The 25,012-nt window shown below is 36.3% G+C and overlaps 1 protein-coding gene across 2 annotated transcripts; it reads right to left on the bottom strand.

Moving 5' to 3' along the window:
* Positions 1 to 8,808: 8,808 nt before the first annotated feature.
* On the bottom strand, positions 8,809 to 24,537 carry LOC113072989 (phosphorylase b kinase regulatory subunit alpha, liver isoform-like). Of its 2 annotated transcripts, XM_026245869.1 has the most exons (31): positions 24,204 to 24,536; positions 23,229 to 23,387; positions 22,909 to 22,956; positions 22,560 to 22,728; positions 21,684 to 21,766; positions 21,521 to 21,601; positions 21,356 to 21,454; positions 20,958 to 21,104; positions 20,492 to 20,545; positions 20,276 to 20,398; positions 19,426 to 19,521; positions 18,774 to 18,881; positions 18,481 to 18,559; positions 17,369 to 17,503; positions 17,122 to 17,231; positions 16,871 to 17,015; positions 16,705 to 16,783; positions 16,473 to 16,615; positions 15,369 to 15,539; positions 15,181 to 15,281; positions 14,955 to 15,088; positions 14,676 to 14,832; positions 13,962 to 14,041; positions 13,803 to 13,881; positions 13,595 to 13,724; positions 13,413 to 13,514; positions 11,779 to 11,897; positions 11,252 to 11,305; positions 10,182 to 10,409; positions 9,622 to 9,822; positions 8,809 to 9,335 (listed from the first exon to the last, which is right to left on the bottom strand). In XM_026245869.1, exons 1-31 carry the CDS (start codon positions 24,279 to 24,281, stop codon positions 9,162 to 9,164), a joined length of 3,666 nt encoding a protein of 1,221 aa, XP_026101654.1. In that variant the 5' UTR covers positions 24,282 to 24,536; the 3' UTR covers positions 8,809 to 9,161. The 2 variants fall into 2 exon arrangements, with proteins under 2 accessions (XP_026101654.1, XP_026101655.1); XM_026245870.1 differs by lacking the exon at positions 11,252 to 11,305 and having other exon boundaries at positions 24,204 to 24,537.
* Between the last annotated feature and the right edge of the window lie 475 nt (positions 24,538 to 25,012).

Here is a 25,012-nt window from a genome sequence, read left to right as displayed (position 1 = left end):
TTTTTTGAGTCCAGATCTGGCTTAGTAAAGATCAGGTCCACCCGTGGCAAGGTCTTGTGTCAGTATTCCTAAAAGCACAAAACCTATCATGCTCAAGATATGAGGAGAAATATATGAAAATTAGTGTAACATACAAACAACAAATAACAAGAAATGGCTAAAAGTTACATTATTTCATGTTGCAATGCATGTCGTTGCCAACAAGTTAAAATGTATATAAATGCACACAGAAAGTAAAAAGCTATATAAAAAACTGTTTTACGGTTGTAATTTAGGCTTTTACCATTTTATTAACCTCTTGGCAGATCCTGTGGTTTGACAAATAAATGTTAAAAACTACAAACACACCATGTAGTCTCTCAAATAAACTGAAGTCATAAAAACTTTCAATAAAATTATAGTAATGTTGTTTAAATGTAGCTTAAATGGAGCATAGAATGACACTGCAGGAAACCGCAGAGCTTTCACAGCTTAAAATGTCAAGTACCCGAATGTACTGAGCAATATTATTATTTTGAGAAGAGGTTTAGTTATTTTTTGTTATATAAAGCCATATTACATGAAATAGGGGCACTGAACTAAATAATGCAAAAGCATTACCATATAAATGAATAAATAGCAAATTATGTGTAGTAATCAGTTGTAGTATAACTCACCCTTTTACTGTAGAGTTGAAACCATACATCTCTGTGCAGAGAGCATACTTATAGTGTAGTTAACAGAGTGCATAAAGAGATGAAGACAAACATCGCTCCTCGACAGTCCAAACTCAAAGTGACCAGCAATAAAAACTTGATTTAAAACTATACAATCTTCTTCTTTACTCACATGGGTCATGTCCAGCTGCATTTAAATCCTCTTACTCTGATCATTCGGCTGCATGCCTTTTCCTCTGCAACACTTCATATATCCTAACACGATTATGTGTGGATGTGATTGTCCATCCAAAAGAAAATAATAATAATAATAATAAAACTGCTCTCTAAGTAAAAGTCCGGTTTAGCTGCATCCTTGCCCGCTCGCTCTTCCTAAACGGATGTTGTGTGATGGATCAGTGCGCTTTTAGGTTGTGACAGTGGAGTCACTGAGCCCCAACCCCTCAACATCAGCACCAATAACAGGACACATCACACTTCAAAGCTGTTTATCTGTGTAAATCCATTTAAAACCACTAAGTGTTACAACAACAGAAGACTTGCCTTGTGGACAGGTGTTTTTTTATTTATTTATTTTTTATTTTTTTGGCTATTCATAAGCATTTTGACTCTTTTATCATTATGAGACTCACCAAAAATAAAATACATTTTATGCAAATATAACACATCATATTTTTACATTTCCATAGTATTGTATTAAGATTTGTTTATTTATTTAAATAAAATTGGGATAGTTAATTGGGATAGTCTTAAGATCCAATGAAAGTTTCTTAGTGTAGCTTGGTAATAAAAATAAAAATAAAATAAAAAGCTATTGAAAATTGAATCCACAAAAAAATAAAAATGAATGTATGTTTATCTTATGCTACTGGGGCTTAATGTACAATTTTAACTGTACTGGAGTTAAAATTACAGTACAGTAGTAAATTGAAAACAACAAAAAAAAAGTAAAAAAAAAAAATCTAAGCATTGCTTGCCACACAAATAATACATTTGCACAAGTTTATAAAATTTTACTGAAAAACCACAAATTAAATCTACCTTTCATAACATAGTCGACCCTTGCCTTCCTGTATACAAGTGTCATTTTATTGTCAACATTCAAAATATTATATTAGAATGTTGGCTTGGATAAAAAATAAGAAAATAAATATTATTATTTTTTATAAGGTTTAAAAAAAATGTCTGAAACAAAATTGCAAGTGAAATTTCAGAAAATCAGAAATTTCTATAAATGATCCTTTGACACAAAACCTTCTACGTCTATATATTATATTAAATACATCAGCTAGAATCTCAATAATAAGGTTTAGGTATAGATGTCTAATAATCAATAACAATAAAATTTGTCCATTAGTGCGTCTGAAAACAGTGATGCAATAGAAGAACAATTTTGTATTCCCCAAAGAACCTTCCAGTGAACCGTTCTTCAAAGAACCATTATGGAACAATCAATATATATTTTTTTAATGTTTTTATATATATATATATATATATATATATATAATATATATATATATATATATATATATATATATATATTATATAGTTTATGTATTGCTGACTCTATATGTATCTATTTAATCCACTGAAAAACACGAAGTCATGCATTATGTACAGAATTACAGATGTCTAAAACATCATGTTAAGTCAATTTGATAAAAGTGTGAGACAATGTTTTTTTTAAGGCCATATATTGTAATATTTAAAAATACAGGAGTGAAGATATGCAAGTTTGTTTGGAAACAGCTCCTCTCTGTGGTTATTACAGTAACTGCAGTTCAAGACACTGTGGAATAAACAGCATACACAAACAGATCATTTAGAACAAGTTGTATTTATTAATGCAAATGCAAATGTTAAAACATAAACAAATGCAACAATAAATAAACATCAGCAGACTTTTGTCAAATATTATATCTATTAACAGAATTAGCCAAACTTGATAGCAGCGACTTGAGTAAAACAAGATGACTTAAAGAACTAATTACAAAACTTCGACAGAGACTCATTTGCAGGATTCCTCAATAATCTGGTTCTGATTCTTCACCAGTGTGGCTAACATGGATATGAAGTTGGGCTTCTGTGGCAGCAGGTTTTTGTAACACCAGAGGCAGAGACTTTCTTCTGGTTCCCTCGTTTAATCTTGGGCTTCACGCTGAACAGATCTGTGGGTTGTCCTGAACCCTTCCGAATCCTCAGAAATCTCTTCCTGCAAACCATTCTGAGCTTCACGAATCTCTCCACATTTGTGCTTCTGCTGAGGGCTTTTCCTCTGTTCCGCAGTTTCCACAGCAACAGTTTTAGGGATGTCATCAAACTTCAGCACCAGCCGTGTTCTGTCTATGCCATCAGACACTTCCTGCTTGTTCGATTTCCCCCGGACATTAGTCGACCTCTGAGATCTGCTTCAAATCTGCATTAAATCTTGAAATCTTGCCATCTACAAGAAGTTTGTCCTTCTTGCTTCACACTAAGGTCGAGTGGATAAAGCTGCTGAGATAATGTGCTGTTCAAGCAAAGCTTCCTTTTCGAAGAAGATTGCCAAGCCAGCAATGGGCGGCCTACCACAGATCGTGACCTCTTATGATGCCGTGGTTTGGCCTTGGTAATGGACACATTGGTCTGAACAGAGAGCAGATCCTTGCAGCGACACAAATTTCTAAATATATATGCACATAAAAAATTATTTTTACTAAATATATATTGCATAATACTGGAGTATATTTCATCTTTCCTTCGAATATTTAAAATTTTGATAAGTTATAAATAGTTATTTGTCATTTTTAGTTACTTTGCTAACTCTAAATCAAAACTGAAATGAGAAATTGTTGGAGTGTGCACAAGACTGTTAAAAGTGATGCACTTGAAATAAAAGCCCCAGAATTTAATCAATCCACCTGGCAAGGCAATCATGAATATTATAAAAAAATAAATACCAGAAATATAACACTATTTTGTTCCACTTATGTAAACTACTGTTCAAAATTCAGTCTATAAGATTTTTTTTTTTATCTTTTAAGAAAGTGACCGTACAGACATTTCTAATGTTACCAAACAATTTATATTCCTAAATGCTATTCTTTTGAAATTTCTGTTCATCAAATAATCCTGTAAAAAATGTATCACAACTGCCTTTATGTGTTATCGTCAACTTCATACTTCCCACTTTTTAAGTTCTAATTACTTTTCATGTTCAAGTGCTTTGTTGTCAGAAAGAACAGAAAGCATGATGGACAGCCTATTTATTCTTGCCCGTTCTTGGGGAAATCTTATTAAAGCCAAAAGGTACTGATTAGAAGATATTTAGTCAATATCCAACAGATTTTGAGTAAAATGTAGTACCCCCTCCATTGGTAACCTTATAAACATTCACAGCACTATCTAGATATTCAGCTGGATGTCCATTGCTAAATTTTGGTCAAATAAAGCTTTTCACTTTTCAGTATACATACAGTACACATCAAATGTTCATATACATGACTGTAATGGCAGGAGAAAGCAATGAAGACGCTGTGAGAAAAACAAATAAATCTTTACAGTACTACTGCGGTTTCTCTCCATCGCCACATTGAACTTTTATGGCAGTTTGGTAAAGTTACGGCTCGCCCAACTCGGAAACTCGAGTATTATCATGATCCCAGAGTTTCCCAGTTGTAAATATGACTAGAGAGGTTATTAATTTCTGACTAGTAAACAAATATTTACGATAGCACGTAAAAGCAGCATTAATTCTGATCATGAATGACACTGGCTCACCTCTGCTGAAACACGTGAGGTCTGGAGCAGTTTGCTTGAGTTCTGTTGACGACTGAAGAATCAGAGCCTCCTGCTGACAGCTTCCTGATCCCACTCAGGCTTGTCCACAATAATCTGAAGATCAACATTCACGTAATTCACGTCTAACCTAATTAACATAGGATTATTAAAGCAGTAATTCACCATTGGCAAAATTGGCTTGTAATAATACTTGGCTATCTATGCAGTAAAACGGGACTTTAAAAAAAAAAAAAAAACCTCATGTTGTGTCATTTTGACCCAGAGAGGATTTTCTTTATCCTGAGAATGCTAATATTATCATATTGAACCAAAACTTTTTGTGATTTTTCTTCCCCATCCTGTCATACTTGTGGTGTTCCTGGTCAAAAATGCATGGCCTACAAAAAAAAAAAAAAAAAAAAAACCTCTCTATAAAAACTATTTTTTTTGTTATGTTATATTATTAAACGGATTCAATCTTTTTTGTAAACATGTTACATTTTAATTAGTGCATGTTTTGCATTTCTTTTGGAATTGATTGATCACTCATAAACTGAAGTGCATGACCTCAAACTAATGAGGCCCATCGATCTGAGTTTATTTACCTCAGTTTATGAGTGAACACTTGGGGTGGGGGGGGGGGGGGGCTATATAAATCTAAAATTATTAGCATATTTATGTGTTGATATTCAGAAAAGTACATCGCTTGCAAACAATATAAAACAAAACTCATACATGGGTACTTTTTCTTTCATTGCTTTTTTTTTTTTTTGTTAAAGTCTGTGACATACTCGTCACTCTCCTATCGTCTCTCAGTCCCTCACAATACAATGACCTTATGTCAAGGGAATGTCTTTAAATTCTAATTAATGAAAAAACATTCCTTCTGTTGTATTCTTTTTTTTAAAAACCGAGAGACCTGGCTGCCATCAACCGGAAACTGTAGTTCAGCCAGAGTAGCCGTGAGGGGGCGCTGCAGGTTATTTTATTTTAAAATGATTGGCCTTGAATAAGCATATATACACCAGGACTAAGTTATTCTAAACAATAAAAATGTATGATAAAGTATGTATATAGGCAAAAACAATATTTTTTTTTTCATTCAGCAGTCAGTTTTTAGGTTTCAGGCTATTTTCAACCAAAGTTTGTACAAAGATGATTCTCAACTGTTTTATGAAAGAATGATTTGATATACTATTTTAGTTTATGCAATACGTGCATAAAATGTCCATAGACGTTCCCATTCTATACAATGCATCTATACATTGCATCTAATTTCCATATGAATGTGTTCTTGGGGCAAACCATAATGAAAAAAGAAGCATTATAATGGGTTTAATAACTTGGCAAAATCTCATATTTCATAGGAATATTGATCTATAATTTATTCCCCTATTGACCCCAAAATACCTGACTAACATGCCATTTGTTCTGGTGTCCTCTGCAGAGGACACGAATGAAAATAATACCATGTTTTTTTTGTGTGTGTTTTTCTTTACAAAAAGTCATATTCCGATTTGAAACCTCATAACATTATTCTGAGACATTTACTTATGACAAATAATTAGAAAATGAGTCCATGTGGCATGCATGCTCTAAGAGAAATTCACCAAAATATAATGTCCTCTACCAGGGTTCCAGGAAGATATTTATTTAACATTTTTAATTCTAATTACAATTTCTGACTCAGACTCTTCCTAGAGCTGTCAAGCTACCACGGCTTTCTTGGATCAGTCTGCCTTAAAACATGAAGATTTAAGTTTTATATACAGCTATAAAAAGTAATGATTAATTAGATGTAACAAAATACGATTTTATTTGTCTGTGGTCATACAAATGCTTAATGTATGCTAAAATACAGTACGTCATTCAAAAGTGGTAATTCTTTTTTAACACACTGAGAAACAACAGGACATGAAAAAATAAAGAACCAGAACTCACACATCACATCTCTACTATCAATGTCCATAAAGAAGAAAATTTCAAATGCCATTTTGCTCTTCAAATGTCATAGATTGAAACCTACAACAAAACTTAAAACATTTTTCTTGACTAAAACAAATGTATTATCACAAAAATATCACAATCTATAGATCTATATCACAATCATGCTTGGCTTTGCCATGAGTTATAGAAAGCTGCATGTTTGCATGCTAAGATCAGACCATTTTTACATGATTTTTAGAGGCATTACATTTTGTACTGTATGTTTTGTTGAATAAAAAGAACACCACTCAGAGTAATTTTATACTGTAATAACAAGTTATAGGATACAGTTACAGGGGTCATCGGATGCCCATTTTCCACAAGTTGATATGATTCTTTAGGGTCTTAATGAAAATTCTGTAACATAGTTTGATAAAAATTTCTAAATGGTAGTGTAAAAAACACCCTATTTTACCACGTCAAAATAGTTCTTTTCAGAGCAAGCTGTTTTGTAGCATTTTCCTTTAAATGTTAATAAGCTCTGCTGACCCCGCCCTCTCTTCCGAGCTACTCTCTGAGGGACTGTTTACTTTAGCAGTTGTGAAACTTGCTAATTAGCACATTATTAGCAAAGGCAATTTGCAAAGACGGATACACACTCTTCTGTTGGTGAAGCTGGATGACGAATAATTCCCCAAACAAATGCATTTAGGCGCATTCCCTTCAGAAACAAATGTAATGTTAATCCACTGCGGCTCAGATGTTGGGAGTAAATGACGACTGCTATGTTTATTAATACATTCAACAACAGAACACCTCAATCGCTCAATCGGAGACATTCTTGTCTACATCTGCTCCGGCGGTGAAACAATGGCGTACAGATGACAGCTCACTCAGGGCGGTTCTTAGGTAAGTCAATCAAACTAGTGTAGGAGGGGCCTGTCTGTGTGATGTCACAAAGACAGGCACCTGAGATCGGCTCAATTTCAGAGAGGGGTAAATATTTTAGTAGAAAAAAAAAACACTGGGTGGTTTTTTTATCATTCTAGGGTGATTGTGTACACACACTGCCAATACACATTTCAGTTCAAACAACTTGTAAAAGTGCATGTAGCATCCGATGACCCCTTTAAGTCCCAAAGCTTACAGTAATAACAGTGTTTTGTTTAACTAGAGACACAGTAGAGATCAGCCTATCAGTGCCCTATGGACACACAATTTATGCACCAATTTAAATGAAATAAAATATTTATATGAACATAAATTTAGAAATTATTTAAATTTAAACCAAAAAAGTTCATTAAAATTATGAGTTTCTGTTAAATATATAATATTATATCAGTTATTTGCAGTGTTGTGGGTAACGCGTTACGTAACTCTAATTACTTTTTTCCTGAAATGTGTAACTTAACGCGTTAGTTTCGTGCGTAAGTAATCAGTAACTTCGTTATTTTTTAAAAAAAAGTAATCCGTTATTTTAAGGAAAGGAAAATCTCGACTGCAGCCTGCTTTTTGTCAGACAGTAGGCCTAGGTCTACTGTGCCACCTGCGGATGTATCAGCGGAGCCGAAGCTCTGTGATCGTAAAGTCAATGGCTGTGATGCGTCTGTGCCCTGCGCCTGACCCTGTGTGTGTGGGGTTTTTTTTTTTTCGAAATCCCGGCAAGATAGAAGAGAGGACAGCGTTTGGTTTATGGAAGTACGCACATTATTTTCAATTTGTCAACGAAAAAGAAAAGAACATAATGGTAAAATGCACACTCTGCTTTGGTGAAAAGCTTCTGTCGACCGCCAAAAATTCTACCTCAAATTTAACGCTACGTTTTAATCACTACTTTGAAGAGTAAATGTAAGAGGACTGTGTTAAAGCGAATTTAGGCTTGTGACTGTGAGTGACACTTTAATAATAATTAGTTCGGCTATTAAGCGATTTGTCATTTGCCTGTGTGGCAGTGAAGGATTTAATTCGGTTTGTTATCATTTTTGTTTGACAGGCAGCTGTTAATTTCTGTTAGATCATTGGCTGGCTGGTTGTCCATCATGTCTAAATGGATTTAAATCTACAAGCCTGTTTAAGGTTGTGTTTACAAGTAAGCATACTTGTACTTTGATAACTGCATTATTTAAAGTTAAAGAAAAATCAGGAGTTGTCTTGTGGTGCTCATAAATAATATACAGTAGCCTAGGCTACCCGGGCTGGGTAACGTTAGGTGCGAATTTTGATTAATAATATGTTCTGTGATAATAAATAAATAAAACGCCATGTGGAATAGCCGATTGCTGACTGTCTTTCCTGTTATTGTTATCCTGCAGTGTTAATTTAGATGGATGACTGACGTTATTCATTGTCGGGAGTCACGACTTCTAGGTGTATTTAAAGGGGCCGGGGGCTGTGTCTGTCGTGTGTGAGCTGCTGCAAACGGCTTTTAATTTTTGGTAACGCATAAGTACTCTAACGCGTTACTTTTATGAATAGGTAACGCTGTATCATAACTGATTACTTTTACTTGATGGTAACGTTGTAACCTAACTAACTACTTTCCAAAGTAACTATACCCAACACTGGTTATTTGCATTTAAAAGTTCTTAAATTAGAATTGTACACTTCAAACACATAACAGCACAGTGGTCCATTTCCTGCAGTCTGTCTGCTTCACAACATATCATGCAATGTTTTTTAGTGGCTTCCCTGTTGATGCTTGGCCTTTGCTACTGAACTGAGGTCAGCTAATTTTTATTTAATTCTTTCACTGTTAAGATGAAATAAAAACCGGTCAGAGATCCATCCTGAAGGTTGCAGGTTTTCTGGGAACTGCAGTCGTTACTGCATTTGACAGCTGCTGCTTGGCAGGAAGTCTTGAACATATGTGACCACAGCTTTTGAAAGATAAGTCATAGTGCCATAGCTGCCGCTAGGAGCACTGTCATAAAAGAAGTTACAGATTCCTGTGGCAGGATCCTTTTCCAAAAAATACTCATTGGCCCCGCTGGATCTCTGAAATAAAACCACATTAGACACAATGCCCAGATGTGCAAAGCTGGAATCTAAACAAAACAGGCACAGTTTGGAACTTTTTGTAATGTGTGTTTAAACTTTTTTCAGCAGTACATAATTCCCATAATTCCATTTGTGCTATATCATAGTTTTGATGACATTACCATTATAGTGAAATGTGGAAAACCGTAATAATGAAAAATAAGCAGGTGTGTAAATCCATGTGAACATACCAGGCTACATATTATGAGCATCATATGTAACATATAGAAAGGCATGATGATACCTGATCCTGTTGAAAGAGATCATTGGCCATGTGGACAATGCGGTCGATGTGAATAATTCCCCCAATACTGGGAAGCTCCATGTCAGCTACAAGGGTCAACACCATAATGGCCTCCACCAGCAGCTGTCTGTACTCAGGCTGTGGGACATGATTCAGTACAGACTCCACATGAACTGCGAACTTGATCTCTCCTTCTGTCATCTACAGTAATACACACAGACAACAGTCCATGATTATGGGTATTTAAAGGAAAATTCAAAGTTTAAGATTCAATTTAATATAATATAGTAATACAGCAGATCAATATAAATACAAATAATGTTTTAAAAATGTTTTTGAAAGAAGTCTCAAACTTGAAAACAGTTGTGCTGCTTAATATTTTTATTGAAACTGATACATTTGTCAAGATTCTTTGATAAATACCAAGTTCAAAAGAGCTACATTTATTTGAAAGAGATTTTTTTTTTAACAATGTAAAATACTTTACTGTCACTTTCAATCAATTTAATGCATCCTTGCTAAAGGTATGAAATGGTATGTATGTGTGCAGGTGGATGCACCTCACGGGTGGTGGAGGAAGGCAAGACATATCCGGCAATGGAGAGCCCATGACATTTCTGGAGAATCTTCCAGACCTTCTGGTAGAAGCCCATAGGCACCCTGTTTATGGCCCCATCCAGTCTGCGTCTCCTCAGCCACTGGCCCTGGCGTTCCTCCCACTGCAGGTGGGGGTCATCTGCACCGGTCGGAGACAGGATCCCGCTTGGAGTTGAGGGGCTGCTGCATCGCTACAGACACACACACATTTTCATCAGTATATCATCAAGTTATGAGCTGAAAATCTGACTAAAAGCTGGGATGTCAGCTTTACAGTGACAACACTTATCAGCACATAAAACACACTACAAAGCATGCTTCAGGTTTAGTAAGCAGAAACTAGGACAAACATAGTTAAGATGTTACAGTGCCAGCCCATGCGCAGAAAGTGAAATGACCACAATGAGATAAGACTGACTTGTGACACATTAGAAATGGTAATTAGCTGTTATGGCCGGAAGTTTGTTCCATTTCAAATCAGTCAACTACCGTATTTTTTGGACTATAAGTCGCACCTCAGTATAAGTCGCATCAGTCCAAAAATACGTAAAGATGAGGAAAAAAACATATATAAGTCGCACTGGACTATAAGTCGCATTTATTTTGAACCAAGAGAAAACATTACCGCCTACAGCCACGAGAGGGCGCTCTATGCTGCTCAGTGGTAGACTACAGGAGCACTGAGCAGCATAGAGCGCCCTCTCGTGGCTGTAGACGGCAATGTTTTCTCTTGGTTCATTTCTCTCGATTCATGTCAAAATTATTTTGATAAATAAGTCGCAACTGACTATAAGTCGCAGGACCAGCCAAACTATGAAAAAAAGTGCGACTTATAGTCCGGAGAATACGGTAATCTGAGGCACTGAAAAAAGAATTATTAAATCAAATTTATATTTATTGAGAACCAGCGGACTGAATAGACCCCTCCAAGTTAAAATGATTTTTTATATTCTAAATTGTAAAAATTAGTATTTGACAAAGTGGAGCGCAGGTGTTAGCGGAGAGGGTTTTGGTTGGTTTTTCTGTAAGTTACCGTGGAACGAGGGGATGTGAAATTACTGCTGATGGAATGACTGCTTGTAAATATCTATGAGAATAGAAGCAGAACATAAAAACTTTTCAAATTAAAATAAAAATGGGAGGTATTTCAGATGAATGAACACTTGAGGCATCATCATACAGAGAAATACAGTCAAAAAGATGCTTCATATGACTGAAAAAGATGTTTATGATATGGTCAAACTGAATATTACTCAAAATGTTCATGCTAATACTGATTTCATGGTCTAGACAAATGTGCTGTGACCTCTAGACAGAATGGGCTCTGCACAAAAAGCTACTGTAAAGTATTCGATCAGCATGCCAATTTTACTAACTCAACCCACACTTATGGGCCTGGAGTCATCAAGCTGAAAACAAAATATTAGAAATGTAATTTAAGATGTGGTAGTGCAGTTATTTATGATATTTAAATTGCACAGTAAATATTTCACAATTTATGAAACACAAATAATCAATTACAAAAAATTCATTACAGATATTTCTCTTTTTTCACTCCACCTGTTTGATTTCAGTCTTGAGCTTTCTGATGCCCGTGCGCTCTGTCTTGGTGGCCCCCGTGTGTCCGAGCTCACGGATGGAGATGGTGGGACTGGTCGCTGAAGACTGAATCGGACGCACTTTCACACAATACAGAGCGATTCATGAAGAACAGATCACACAAAAAAGCAACATGGCCGTTTTTGAATGGCAGTACAAAGTGTGTGTGTGTGTGTGTGTGTGTGTGTATATCAGTGGTGTGTGTTGGTGTTCTGAAATGAGGAGGTCCTCAGTTTTTTGTTTGTTTGTTTTTTCAAATGCAAATTCATGTCCCAGTCACATTTTCTTGGTTTAATAAACATTACTTACACTATAAAAAAAGAAGAAGAAAAAAACTATTATATGTTATAGTTTTACATTAAAAATGTAATCAATATTCTATTTATTAAAGCCGAATATGAATCTCATCAAGTTACTGTTTTAAGCATTTTAAAATCATTCCAAAATAAACACTAAAGGAAGTAATGATTTCAAAAATATATTTGATTTGTGAACTAATGTTCACAGACTCCCACAGATCAAGCCAGTTAATATGACATAACCAGTCATATTAAATCTATCACAATGGGGTCATTTCCTCCTGTCAACGTGACTTTCCCACATTTATTCTCAATTACCTCGGACCAAACTCACCGCACGCTTTAGGGGGTCTGTTAAAACTCAATGGGCTCAGGGGAGGTGAGAGAGACACAGACTCCTGCTGTTACTTTACCTGTCGCTGTTGGATGTTTCTTTATAAAAAAATAATGATGCATACAAATTTGAATGTTATATTTTGTAATATTGGCGATGTTTTATTTTTGTACTTCAAATTTTTCTCTCATCTAGTATTTTGAGGAAACAGCCATGATATATAGTTATATAGAAAACAGAAGAAACAGCAGAGCAACAGATAAGGACAGCAGTTTTCTCATTAGACTACTGTGTGATCGTCATTGATAGGAAAGTTTGGTTTAATTACTGTATGTCTTACCCTGGTAAATACGTGCTGAAAGTGGTGCTTGGTTTTGCGGTTGCCTATCGCGGGACTGCTCAGTTTTGGTCTGCTAAATAGTGAGGCATGGCCAGCTACCTTCAATCACAGGTAATCAGGCAAATATAGAAGCAGTCGTTTTCACCACGTCAGCCCTCGTGTGAATCCTCCGAGTGTGAAGACCGAGTGTAAAGACCATCGACTTTACCTGCGCGACGCCACCGAGCAAGGACACCGACAGGGCACTTGAGTATTGCTTTTTTCCCCTCTCTTCAGGCACATTACTTTTTGTATAGCTTGTTCTCAAATACTTATTTCTTCCACTTGTAGTCACTATGTGCTTTCAGATCTCTACTATCACCACTAACACTCGGAGAGCACGCAATGTATGTCGCAGGAAGGCCTATCCGACAAACCTACGGCCTGTGCCTCTGACCTTTACTACTACGCTCTCTATTCCAGTTGGTCTCTGGAACTGCCAGTCTGCTGTTAACAAAGCAGACTTCATTTCTTCTATAGCTACTCATTCCGGTCTTAACCTAATGCCACTGACTGAGACTTTGATCAAACCTGAAGACACTGCCACTCCTGTCTTTGAAAACTAAGGTTGACTGATACTCACCGCTCCTCTCTACACCAAACTCTTTCCCGCTCAGGATGTGATGTAAGAGATTCTTCATGTCAAAAGGACTAAGGCTCATCAGGCTCTCTGACGCCTCCTCACCTGTAGACATCATATGGACAGATTTATTGCACTGAATGAAGAGAGTGGCATTGTAAAACCAAAATTTCGATTGGCTGTACCTGAGCAGTGTAAACTGCGAGCAAGTTCTGTAGCCATTACTTGAATGATGAGGCCGATGCGCAGACGCAGCATGTCTCCAAACAGAGACGGCTGAGAGCGCACATACATGGCCAGATACACCATGATCTCCTGAGTTCAGAAGTTTAGTAAGTGGGAATGCTAAGTGAAAGATAGCAACATTACTTGAAGGTTTAAAATGAGCACTACCTGTGTGAGGACAGCAATGCTAATGTCCTGTCCACTGGCCTCATAAATCAAGCTTATCAGTTCTTTGGGAGGAAGAGGACTACAAATAAATGAATTGGTTAAGTAAAAGGAGAATATAAAAGTTATTGCTTTATTAAAATAATGACTAAAGACACTCACACTGTGATGACCTTCTCTCTGGGCTCGGGCGGAAGACCCACTGTCAGCTGTTTGTGATGGGAGATTAGATCTGTGCAGGACTGAGTGCATACAAACAAACAAAGAGCAAAAAAGAAATAAATAAAAACAAATCAGAAGCATAGCTGTTGCCACTGAAGGTTTAACATATATAAATCATTTGTACTCTTTGTTAAGATTATTGCAGTTTTAGAAATCTATGTATATGTATATTTTAAGACAATTTTCTTAATTCAGGATTATGATTATGATTAATGAGGAAAAAAAATACTGTAAAGGCACTTTCAATTCATACAAAAAAAAAAGAATAATAATCCTTTAAAAGGTATAATGGTTTCCACAAAAATATTAAGCAGCCCGACTGTTTTCAACATTGATAATAATAAGAAATATTTATTGAGCAGCAAATCAGCATATCAGAGTGATTTCTAAATCATCATAATGATGCTGAGTTATTCAGCTTTGTCATCACAGAAATAAATTACATTTTTAAATATTTTAAAAATGAAAAGTTATTTTAATTCACAATATTTTTACTGTATTTTGATCAAATAAATGCAACCTTGGTGTGTATATGAGACATTTAAATACATTTGCAATTCTTAACGACTCCACAATTCTGAATCATAGTGTAACAAAGGTTTTAAATTTTAAAAATTCTTAATATGTGCATTTTAATTATTAAAAAAAAATCACCTCAGCAAGAACTTCCACCCTCTTCTTCAGAATGCCTGAAATGTAGCGGATGAGGCCCCATTCCTTCAACGATCCCGCCCGAACATAAAGCTCCTCCAGCAGGGAGCGAACAGTCGCCTCACCTTCTCCTGACAGATTTACTGCCCAATCCGGACCCCTAAACACACACAAACACCAGAGAGGAGAATGATTTAATGATTGATTTTTAGACTAAGATTAAAATGGAATATAAAATAAATGATAATGGATATGCACAGTCAGTTTTACAAACATTCTCACTTCATAGCATGGAGGATATAGAGGATATCTGCCTGGTCCTGGAGAGATGGACAATGCTTTAGCTGATTGACCAGAAAGGCAAAGTCTGTGTTCCCATGAGAATCATGTGGCAAGTGCAGGTCAACGCTATCGGCCTAGTGTGTGTTTCAGACAAAAACAGACATAAATCAAAACTATGGGCCATTTATTTCATTTATTCACTTTATGTTAGAGTGTGGAGACTTGCCTTGGTGGGATTAGAAACACTGTGCTGAGGAACATCCAGCAGGTTCAGAGACTTCCTGTGTTTGCTCATGATGGGGGCAACGGGCAGATACATGGAAGCCTCTGAAAAACATAATAGAATGAGACGTCTAGCCATCTTCTAAAAGAAAGCATGTAATCCACTTACTGAAGATAATCCTGAGGGCTTACTGGGCATGTTGTGGCCCTGAACCTGGGCCATGAAAGAAAGGATGTCCCTGGTGGTGTGTTCAGCACTGAAAACGTGGTGCTGCCCCCTCTGGATAGGAGGTAGATGGTATTTGGTAGCAGTGCTGTGCAACAGGTCTGTGAGATACTGGTGAAACATGTCTCCAGAACCTCCTGCGGGAAAACAAACCAGCACTTATCATCTTAGTTCATGTGGAGTATTGTGCATATGTGCATATGTTATGTTTAGGATGATGGTGTCCCCAATAGACTTATTAACTGGTTTAACCAACAGGATTAAGAAAAGAGATGCATCGATATTTTAATTCTGGGCAATAAGGATTATTAAAATTCTACACTATCGTGAATAAACGAATTCAAAATAAAATACTGAAAACTGAAAACAATCATTTTAAATGTAACAAGTGCATTTAGGCATCACAATAATGTCCAGTATGAAAAGTGGATATTCACTTTAAGATTTGATAAAGATTACATTTAACAGTGCTATTAGATCAACTTTGAGTGTAGGTAATTTAAATATAAAAAAATCTCCAAAATCAGTAGATAACTGATATACAGTGTTCTTTCAGTATTATTTATATGCTATTATAGATTCATGTAGTATTCCTTCATATTTTGAATTAGCTTTTATTTTTAGATTTTTTTCATTTAACTTTGATCATTTTTCTTATTTGTAGTAGTTTTGTATTTGTATTTTTATATTTATCTTTATTTTATTTTTATTACAAATTAAATTCAGTAATTATGGTTCTTCTAATTCAACTTATTTTATTTTATTTAGTTACCAATGCAACATTTCTAATTTTTATTTACTTTTTTTTTTTAACCAATATTTATATTTTATTTCAGATTTATTTCGATTTTAATCGTTTAGTTAACAATAAAAACACTACTGATACGGTGCAGAAATATTAAGCAACTTAAGAAAAGCCATGCTGGTCCATCAGCATGACCAATACTAACCAGCAAAAACCAACCTTGAACCACAAACACTTAATGAGGTCTTTTCAGCAAGCTATTTATTCATTTATTTCAGGGGAGAGATGCTTCCCAAAACAGCTGTATGCGAGTAAGCAGGGATACCTGAGGGCCCAAAACTCTCTTCCTCCTCCTCCTCCTCCTCCTCATATTCCTCTAGCAGATTCTCTTCAGAGTCTGCGTCTAAGAAGCTGAGCTGGGTGTGGAAGGAGGTGCTGAGGAATGAGGAGAGGTTTGCCATCTGCACCCTAAAGAACAAAGGGATTTGTTGTATCAAATAAATCAAATTGATCATCAAATTGATTATTTTGATTATCACCATCACAATTTTTCTGACCTTGCACCGGCAAAATAGCCATCTTGAAGCTTCCGGATGGTAGAGAGGATACAGGGGTCAATACTGTCACCATCCTCAACTAGCCAAATAACAGGAACAAAGAAAATGTTAATATTAACTTGTGCATATTACAATATATTCAGAGGGTACCATCGAGAAGTTTTACCCAGCATGCTCTGTGTGATAGGGAATGTGAGGGTAGGTCTTCCAGTCATCCGCCAGCAGGATGAGAGATAAGCAAGCTCTGTACGCAACATCTCCACAATCATCTGGTTATCCAGAGCCAAGTAGAAATGATGCTGGTCGATGAACTATGGGAAAAAATATAGATTGTATAATGTTATTATTTTTTGTAGTCTGACTGTAAAGTAGTTCTTTTACGATAAAAGACTTCCATGTGAGGTCATTTTTATTTACCTGTGGAGTGAATGTGTAAGTACCATTTCTGATCTCATAAAACTTTGAAGTTCCCAAGACACCGATGTGCCTGTATGGTCGCCCACTCAGATTCAGGTTTTTACAGTTACCTGTGCAATGGAAAAAGGAACTGGTTTGAATTGAGTGTTGTCAGCTGACTTTCTTCTTCTTGCAGTTTTACAGATGTAGCCTTTGTTTAGTCTGTCTGCCTCTGTCCTGTTAGTCAAGGTGGATCTGGATCACTTACCCAGTTTCACGTAAATGTGGCTAAGGATGCGAGCTGGCATGACCCGGATGGGCGAAACATCAGAGACGGTCTGAACCTCAATCCCTTGATCCTTCAGCAGCTGCTGGATCTGCACTGACTCAGCCACTACACTCACTGAACACAACAAATAGAGCTGCTGGCAAAAGGTCAGTCTTCTCTATTCAGTAAATTATAGTGTCAAAATCCAATTCAAAATTGAGCCTCAAGTAATGAACTGAATCTGTTCCTTAAATGGACTTCAGCACAATGCAACCAGCTGAGTCCGTCCTACTATGTAGAAGATTTTTATATCCCTTAACAGAAAATATTAGATACTAATACAATATCAAATTCATGCCTTAATATATATATATATATATATATATATATATATATATATATATATATATATATATATATATATATATATATATATATATATATATATATATATATATATATATTCGGACTATAAGTCACACCTGAGTATAAGTCACATCAGTCCAAAAATACGTCATGATGAGGAAAAAAACATATATAAGTCGCACTAGACTATAAGTTGCATTTATTTAGAACCAAGAGAAAACATTACCGTCTACAGCCGCGAGAGGGCGCTCTATGCTGCTCAGTGGTAGACTACAGGAGAACTGAGAAGCATAGAGTGCCCTCTCGTGGCTGTAGACGGCAATGTTTTCTCTTGGTTCATTTCTCTCGGTTTATGTCAAATTAATTTTGATAATTAAGTCGCAGCTCACTATAAGTCGTAGGACCAGCCAAACTATGAAAAAAAGTGTGACTTATAGTCCGGAAAATACAGTAATTGTCACTCACTTAAAGAGCCACTTTAGCCCTTTATCTGTTTATTTCCTTAATATCTTCTCGTAGCACTTTACATCTTATTAATTTTTCTTGTAAAACCATTGTGTAAGTTATCAAGTTATACAGAAATTCAAAAAAGCGCCTGAGTCTGACCAAAACATATTTCTAAAAATCTGGCATATCCTTTTTCAATAAATTACAGAAATTAAAAAGACGATCGTATAACTTAAGATAGGGCACAAATAGGCCTGTGTCTAAATATAGCCAAACTTAAAGCAATAATATTTGCAAACCTTGAACAACAACATCCGGCTTGAATTCTTTAGAAAATCGCCTATTCAGAGGATCGATCTCTCCAGGGGCTAGAAATCCCTAATTAAAATGAATAATTTGTCAAATATCATTAAAATGAGCAGAATAGATAAAACACAAAGATCTGCACAAGAAACACTGTATTTTGACATTTCCCGCGTGTACATTATCGACAAAGATACCAAAGGTAGTGCTTCGACACCTGACATCATATCTCATTAATTTGCTGATTACATATAACATTTGATATGAAAGGGTATTCAGGATTTAGTACCTCTGCCAGCAGACGGCCCAGGATATACAAAGACTGGCCCCACATGTGTGGGAGCTGGCCAGCGACCACACGCTCCACAGAGTGAGGGTTCCTGTACTCCTCCTCAACCTGAACAAGAAATAAGCAATAGATTAAAACATTTTATTTACACAGAATCGTTTATGTCACAGTCACTGAGCAGAGTGCAAGCACGCATTCAACATGAAAACATTTTCAGAACTGGCATAATTTTGTACACATTTTATGCACCACTGTGTTTTTACACAAAAATATTTGAGATGATAAATGAAAGTGAAAGTGAAAGTGATGTGACGTGTAGCCAAGTATGGTGTCCAATACTCGGAATTTGTGCTCTGCATTTAACCCATCCAAGTGTGCACACACACACACACCATGAACACACGCGTTGGAGTTTCGATGCCTTGCTCAAGGGTCTCACCTCAGACGTGGTATTAAGAGTGGAAGAAAGTGCTAATCATTCACACCCCAAACTGAAAATAACTGTTAGTATCGAGACTCAAAACCGTCCAACTCTCGAACCATTAGGCCACGACTGCCCCCTGCCCCATTGTGAATTAGCATGTGTATGATAAATGATGAAATTATAATTTGTTGCAGATGAAAATTAGATATCGAAGAAATGTGCATTCACTTTGTCAGCGGGTACAGCGTAGAGTTCAGGCACCAGACGAATCCCGTGTTTTCCCCTGATCAAAACTCCATCAAGAGCCTCTCTGTATTCCTGCACCTGAGGAAAGACACAGCTGTCAATCATTACTACATACTGTCACCATGTGTAAATAAGAGGGAGTTAAAGAGTTCAATCCAGGGTAATACTTTCATTACGTGTAATTACTATTATAATAACAATTAATTATGCATAATTACATGCAAGTAACCATAAGCCAAAGCCTAATCCTAAACCTAACCATATTGTAAGTACATGTAGTTAATTAATATTACTCAGAACTTCGATTTATGATTACACTGTAACAAGTACACCTTAAAATAAAGTCTAACGTCACCCAAAATTGAAAATGACCTCATGATTTCCTCACCCTCAAGCCATCCTAGGTGAATATGACTTTCTTCTTTCAGATGAATACAATCAGAGTTATATTAAAATGTTTATAATAGCAGTGAATGGGAGTCGAGAATTTAAAGCCAAAAGAGTGGTTAATAAAGGAAATCGATGCATTTGTGTAAGAAAAATATCCATATTTAAAACTTTATCAACCGTAATCTATAGCTTCTGCTAACTGTTCTACGGACATTCATGAGAGAGTGGTGTTTCAGCAGATGATGTAGGATGTAAGCATATCGAAAGCTCTAGTGACAGTTTTTAATAAGTCCGATTGTAATTGACTGATAGATTAAATTCATATACACATAGGATGGCTTGAGGGTGAGTAAATCATGGGGTAATTTTCATTTTCAAGTGAACTATCCCTTTAATTCTCATTCCTAAGATTTACTGTATTTATAGGATGGCCTGTTCGTACCTGCTCATGGTCTTCACTGAAGATGCCATCGAGTATAAGGTAAGTCCAAAACACTGGCCACTCACATTCGATGTTCTCAAAGAGCTTCAGTTCAGCTGGATCATAGTGAAGGCGAGTGGGGTCCTATCACAACCATAAAAACATGGAACACTCACACTCTCAGAGAACTAGCCACAAAAAACTTATTTTGTGTAAAACAAAAAAATGTCTTGTTACCTCTTTTGGGGTCCTATATCCATCTCGGATGAATCGACAACAGCCGTAACGTCCCTACAATGATTGAAATTTGCTGAAAATTGTTTCGTTTTTTAAAAGGGGAAACTTCACGTTTACTTGCAAAAGAACTAAAATATGCTTTTTCGTAACACTTCATATTATTTCCATCATTAAGGAGTAAATGCAAAATTTTTGCAAGCTAACACAAAAACAATTATAATTCTTGTTCCCATATCTCACTTTATTTGATTTTATTTTTTACCATCACCATCTCCACAGAAAACACATCTGAAAAAAATTGATTTGAACCCGGAAATGTACTTTACAGAAAAACATTACTGCTTATGCTTCAATCCTTCCTATTATAAACTGAACCTAAAAATGCAACCTTGAGCAACCTTGGATAAAAATGGTAAAGCATCCTCCGCTGGACCACTTGAGATGGATAGCATAGGCTTTTCCTTACCTGCAACTTGGAGATGATTTCACTCTTGGTGATGTTGACCAGATCTGCATCCTCCACTGCAAACGCAGGAAAGGAGATGACAGAGAGCAGACCGGCATCTATCTCTTTAGAAGTGGAAGCTCGAGGAAGCATGGAGCACAAGATAGACTAGAAACACAAAGAGAAACAAGACCCAGAAAATCATGGATAACTCTTACTGATTGGAAAAAAAGCACAATTTTAAATGTGAAATCACTGACTTAAATACTCCAGAATAAACCTGAAGTGCATTTCCCAAAACCATTGCAAGCTTAAGTAGATCATATAGATCATTGGTGGCAATAATATTTTCGGGGAAATGCAGCCCTGGTCTGTAAAATAATAGCCAACTAAAAAGCAAATAAAAATGATTCATTTACCTGACAATGTTCTACTTCATCTGGGAGAACATGAATCACTGATTTTGGGCCTCCGTGAGCTCCAAACAAGTCAAGTTCATCAATGGCCTCCAAAGCTGCCTAAAGGTGAACAAAAAACAACTTCTACATGTGCAAACAGACCAAATGAGACCAGATGACTCCTACCTTAGCCATTCCAACAGAGCTGCCGTTCAGTTCAGGAATTCCTTGATTGGTTTTGTCTCCTCTCTCCCACATCCCATAATCCTGCAGAGAAGTGTGAACGGGACTGCAATGCCAGTTTGGTATCTCTGTTAACTAAGAACTTTTTAAACCAATGAGAACTTACAGCCACTTTGTACGCTGCCTCGATGTAGAACACCAGGTTCTGGATAAACGCCACCTCGTCCAAGTTAGATATGATCCGCAGACCTGAGGTACAATTTTTAATGATCATAAAAATGGTTGCTACAAATAAATTTAAGACCCCATGGAATTTTATGAGCTTGTTGGGTTGCTTTGAGGAAACCTTTATGTTATAAGCAAGCCTACACACAATCTGTGGATTTTATTTTTTTGTCTCACATGTTCTGCTCTAGTTTCTGGGGGACATTTACAGAATTCCAGAGAATGGACTTGCAAAACTGTACTAACTATGCTTTGTAGCTGAAAACATTTTTAAGTGTACCAAAGTAGTAAATTAACCAATTCATGAGTAATGTGGAGAACTTTGAAAATGAAAGACATTTCAATTTTGTGGAAATCTGCATCGTTTTGTAGAGTTTTGTGAGGACAGATTCTTTAAGGACCTGACTATAATACTCCTAAAAGTTGTCAAAACTTGTTTGCACACTTATACAAGTTGAAAATTCCCATTCACTTTCAGGAAAACGGACCAAATCATTTGATACAACCCACCTCAGATTTCTTGTCAACATATGAAAGAAAACTGTGCAGGTCAAGGAATTTCAAGGGTCTTTTGGTAACCCAAAAAATTAAAATCATTTATTCACCTTCATGTCGTTCCAAACCTCTGCAGAACACAAAACCATATATTTTGTGGAATGTTGGAACCCAAGCAGTTTTGGTGAAAATTTGGTCTCAAAATCTTGTTTTGGGTTCCAAAAAGGAAAAAAAGATCGTACAGGTTTGGAATAACATAAGGGTGAGAAAATGGCTGAACATTTTTTTGGGACCAATCCATTCTAGAGATTGTTCTTCTCACCTGAGGCGATCATCTGAGCCAATGTGAGCAGGTACAGCGAGGTGGCATCCACCTGCAGGTGCCCCCACTGATCATCTCCAACCACTGTGGCACAGGTAGGAGTATCATATTTGGCATGCAGGCAGTCCTTTGTGCTCTGTGTGTGTTTGAACTTCTCTACCTTTGTCACCTACAGTAATATGCACATACTTAGCCCGGGCCAGAAAGCTGCGTGTTCAGATGTCGGCTGACATGAGCTCAAGAATGAATGATTAACAGATGAATAAAAGAAAGTATAATAACTATATAGCTCAATGGATGGGGTTAGTATAACAAACAAGCAAAGAGACCAAAGAGTTAAAGGCTGTACCTGTCTCATCATACACTGCAGCAGCCCCTGCATTAGCTTAACCACACTCTGAAAAAGCAACGAACATAATGATGTTAATAATACAAGAATTGATTTCATCTGGAAAGAAATGAGCAGCACAATATTCTGGATAAACTTATATGCACACTCATACACACAAACATATATATACACACTTACACACACGTATATATACACACACATACATACACATATATGTACGTGTAGTCATCCGACAACCTGTTACATAAGCCTACTCGAAAACAATGTACCACTGAACAATGCCGGAACAGCTGGTCATGCATTGGATTTACAGTCACCTGTTCAAGCTCGTAGGCTTTAGCTTTGTCCTCATCACGGTCTGCATTCTTGCGGTAAGCCATTCCGAGCCCCCACACTGCCAGGATGCTATAAACATTATCTCTGACCCAGGCATCCGTTTTCTGCTCGCTAGCTGGCAGTAAACCAGTCACTGGATTCTATATGAAGAGGTCCAATCCATCTTTATTAGTTCAAACATGCAGCATGTAATGTACTGACTTTATTTTTAGAAAGATTTATGCAAATTTTCAGAGCATCTTATTTTATGTTTTAAATTTTTAAACACTAGTTCCCTGCTGAAAAATAACAAAATAAATAGACCATTCAATAAATAAAAATTATTATTCAGGTATTATTACTTATACAGTTTCGTGTGTTGTGCATAAAGCATCAGCTCTGCTTTAAAGGAATTCACATGCAACACTCGTGGGTTATTTAAAGGTGACCTTATTTATTTTTAGCTTCCTCCTGTCAGAATGGCCCCAGTGGTGCAGAAGAATCGAATCTCAACCACAAGAAACTAGACAGGACTGTTTTTATTTTAGCTGGATTTTTATTTTATTTATTTATTTATTATTAATAATTCAGCTTAACATAACAAACAATACTGATTGTTGAGAACAGAGTACTGCAGAACACAATTCTATTCTAGAATAAGAATAGATCAGATTATAGAATAATTATAATAAACCAGAATATATTAAACAAAATATATAATATAGATTATAACAATGGAGTAAAATAGAATAGTAAGGAATAACATAGCAAATCCAAACAGACTAATACATTATATAAATATGTAATAGAACAGAACAGAAAAGACTACAGTAGAAGAGATAATCATATATAACACACCTGACTAGACTAGACTAGACTACACTAGGCTAGAATAGAATAGAATAGAATAGAATAGAATAGAATAGAATAGAATAGAATAGAATAGAATAGAATAGAATAGAATATTTGTAACAAACCTGGTGGCATAATATTGTTTCTTGGACAAGTCTGGCAAATCCATCCAACCTCACTCCTGAATTACTGCGGCTCCTCATGCTGTCATCTATTTATGATCCTGACAGGTAATTTAAAAAGATCTGAAAGTGAAACCCGTCTCTTGCATGCAATCAGATCTTTACTGTAACGTTAGCTTAATAGTGATTCGTGATGACTAGCCAAGTCATGTGCGCGGTGTTGTCCATCCATTTAGTCCATGATAAAAACGATTAAAATTAACAGGCCCACCACACAAACAGTATTTAAGCGCTGCGTGTTCATATATTATTGCACATCCCGCATGAATTTCGATGTTGACAGCAAACGGAGGCCCGCCCACATGATGACGAACAGCTGTTTGAGTGACAGGTAAACCCGGAAGTTCAGTATGCCTTTCACCAGTAGCTTCCCAAGAAGCATTCCATTTCATAAGAGCTGGTTTAGGTTGTGAATGTATTTTCTTACCATTCAAACTTATTCCTCGTGCTGAGCGCTACCAAGACCTTAAATAAATGTTAATTAAAGAGTCCGTTTAGGTTATCTGTTTGTCATTGGGGACTCTGCCTACGGTGTGCGCTCTGGACCAAACGCGATTTGTTTGTATGTAGAAGCTCGTCTTTTGATTGGTTCACGGTGAGTGCATTAAAGCACAGTGAGGGCATTGACACTGACAGCTAAAAGTAAAGTTTGTCTAGTTTTATGAGGCCAGTGTGATGTTAGCCTGGGTCATGTGCGTTTAAAGAAACGGTTACAATATGTTATATTTATGGTAAGCAGGATGTTAGGTTGA

Source organism: Carassius auratus, unplaced genomic scaffold (assembly GCF_003368295.1).
Source record: "Carassius auratus strain Wakin unplaced genomic scaffold, ASM336829v1 scaf_tig00011180, whole genome shotgun sequence".
Lineage (NCBI taxonomy): Eukaryota > Metazoa > Chordata > Actinopteri > Cypriniformes > Cyprinidae > Carassius > Carassius auratus.
This window is presented reverse-complemented; position numbering and strand designations above follow the sequence as displayed.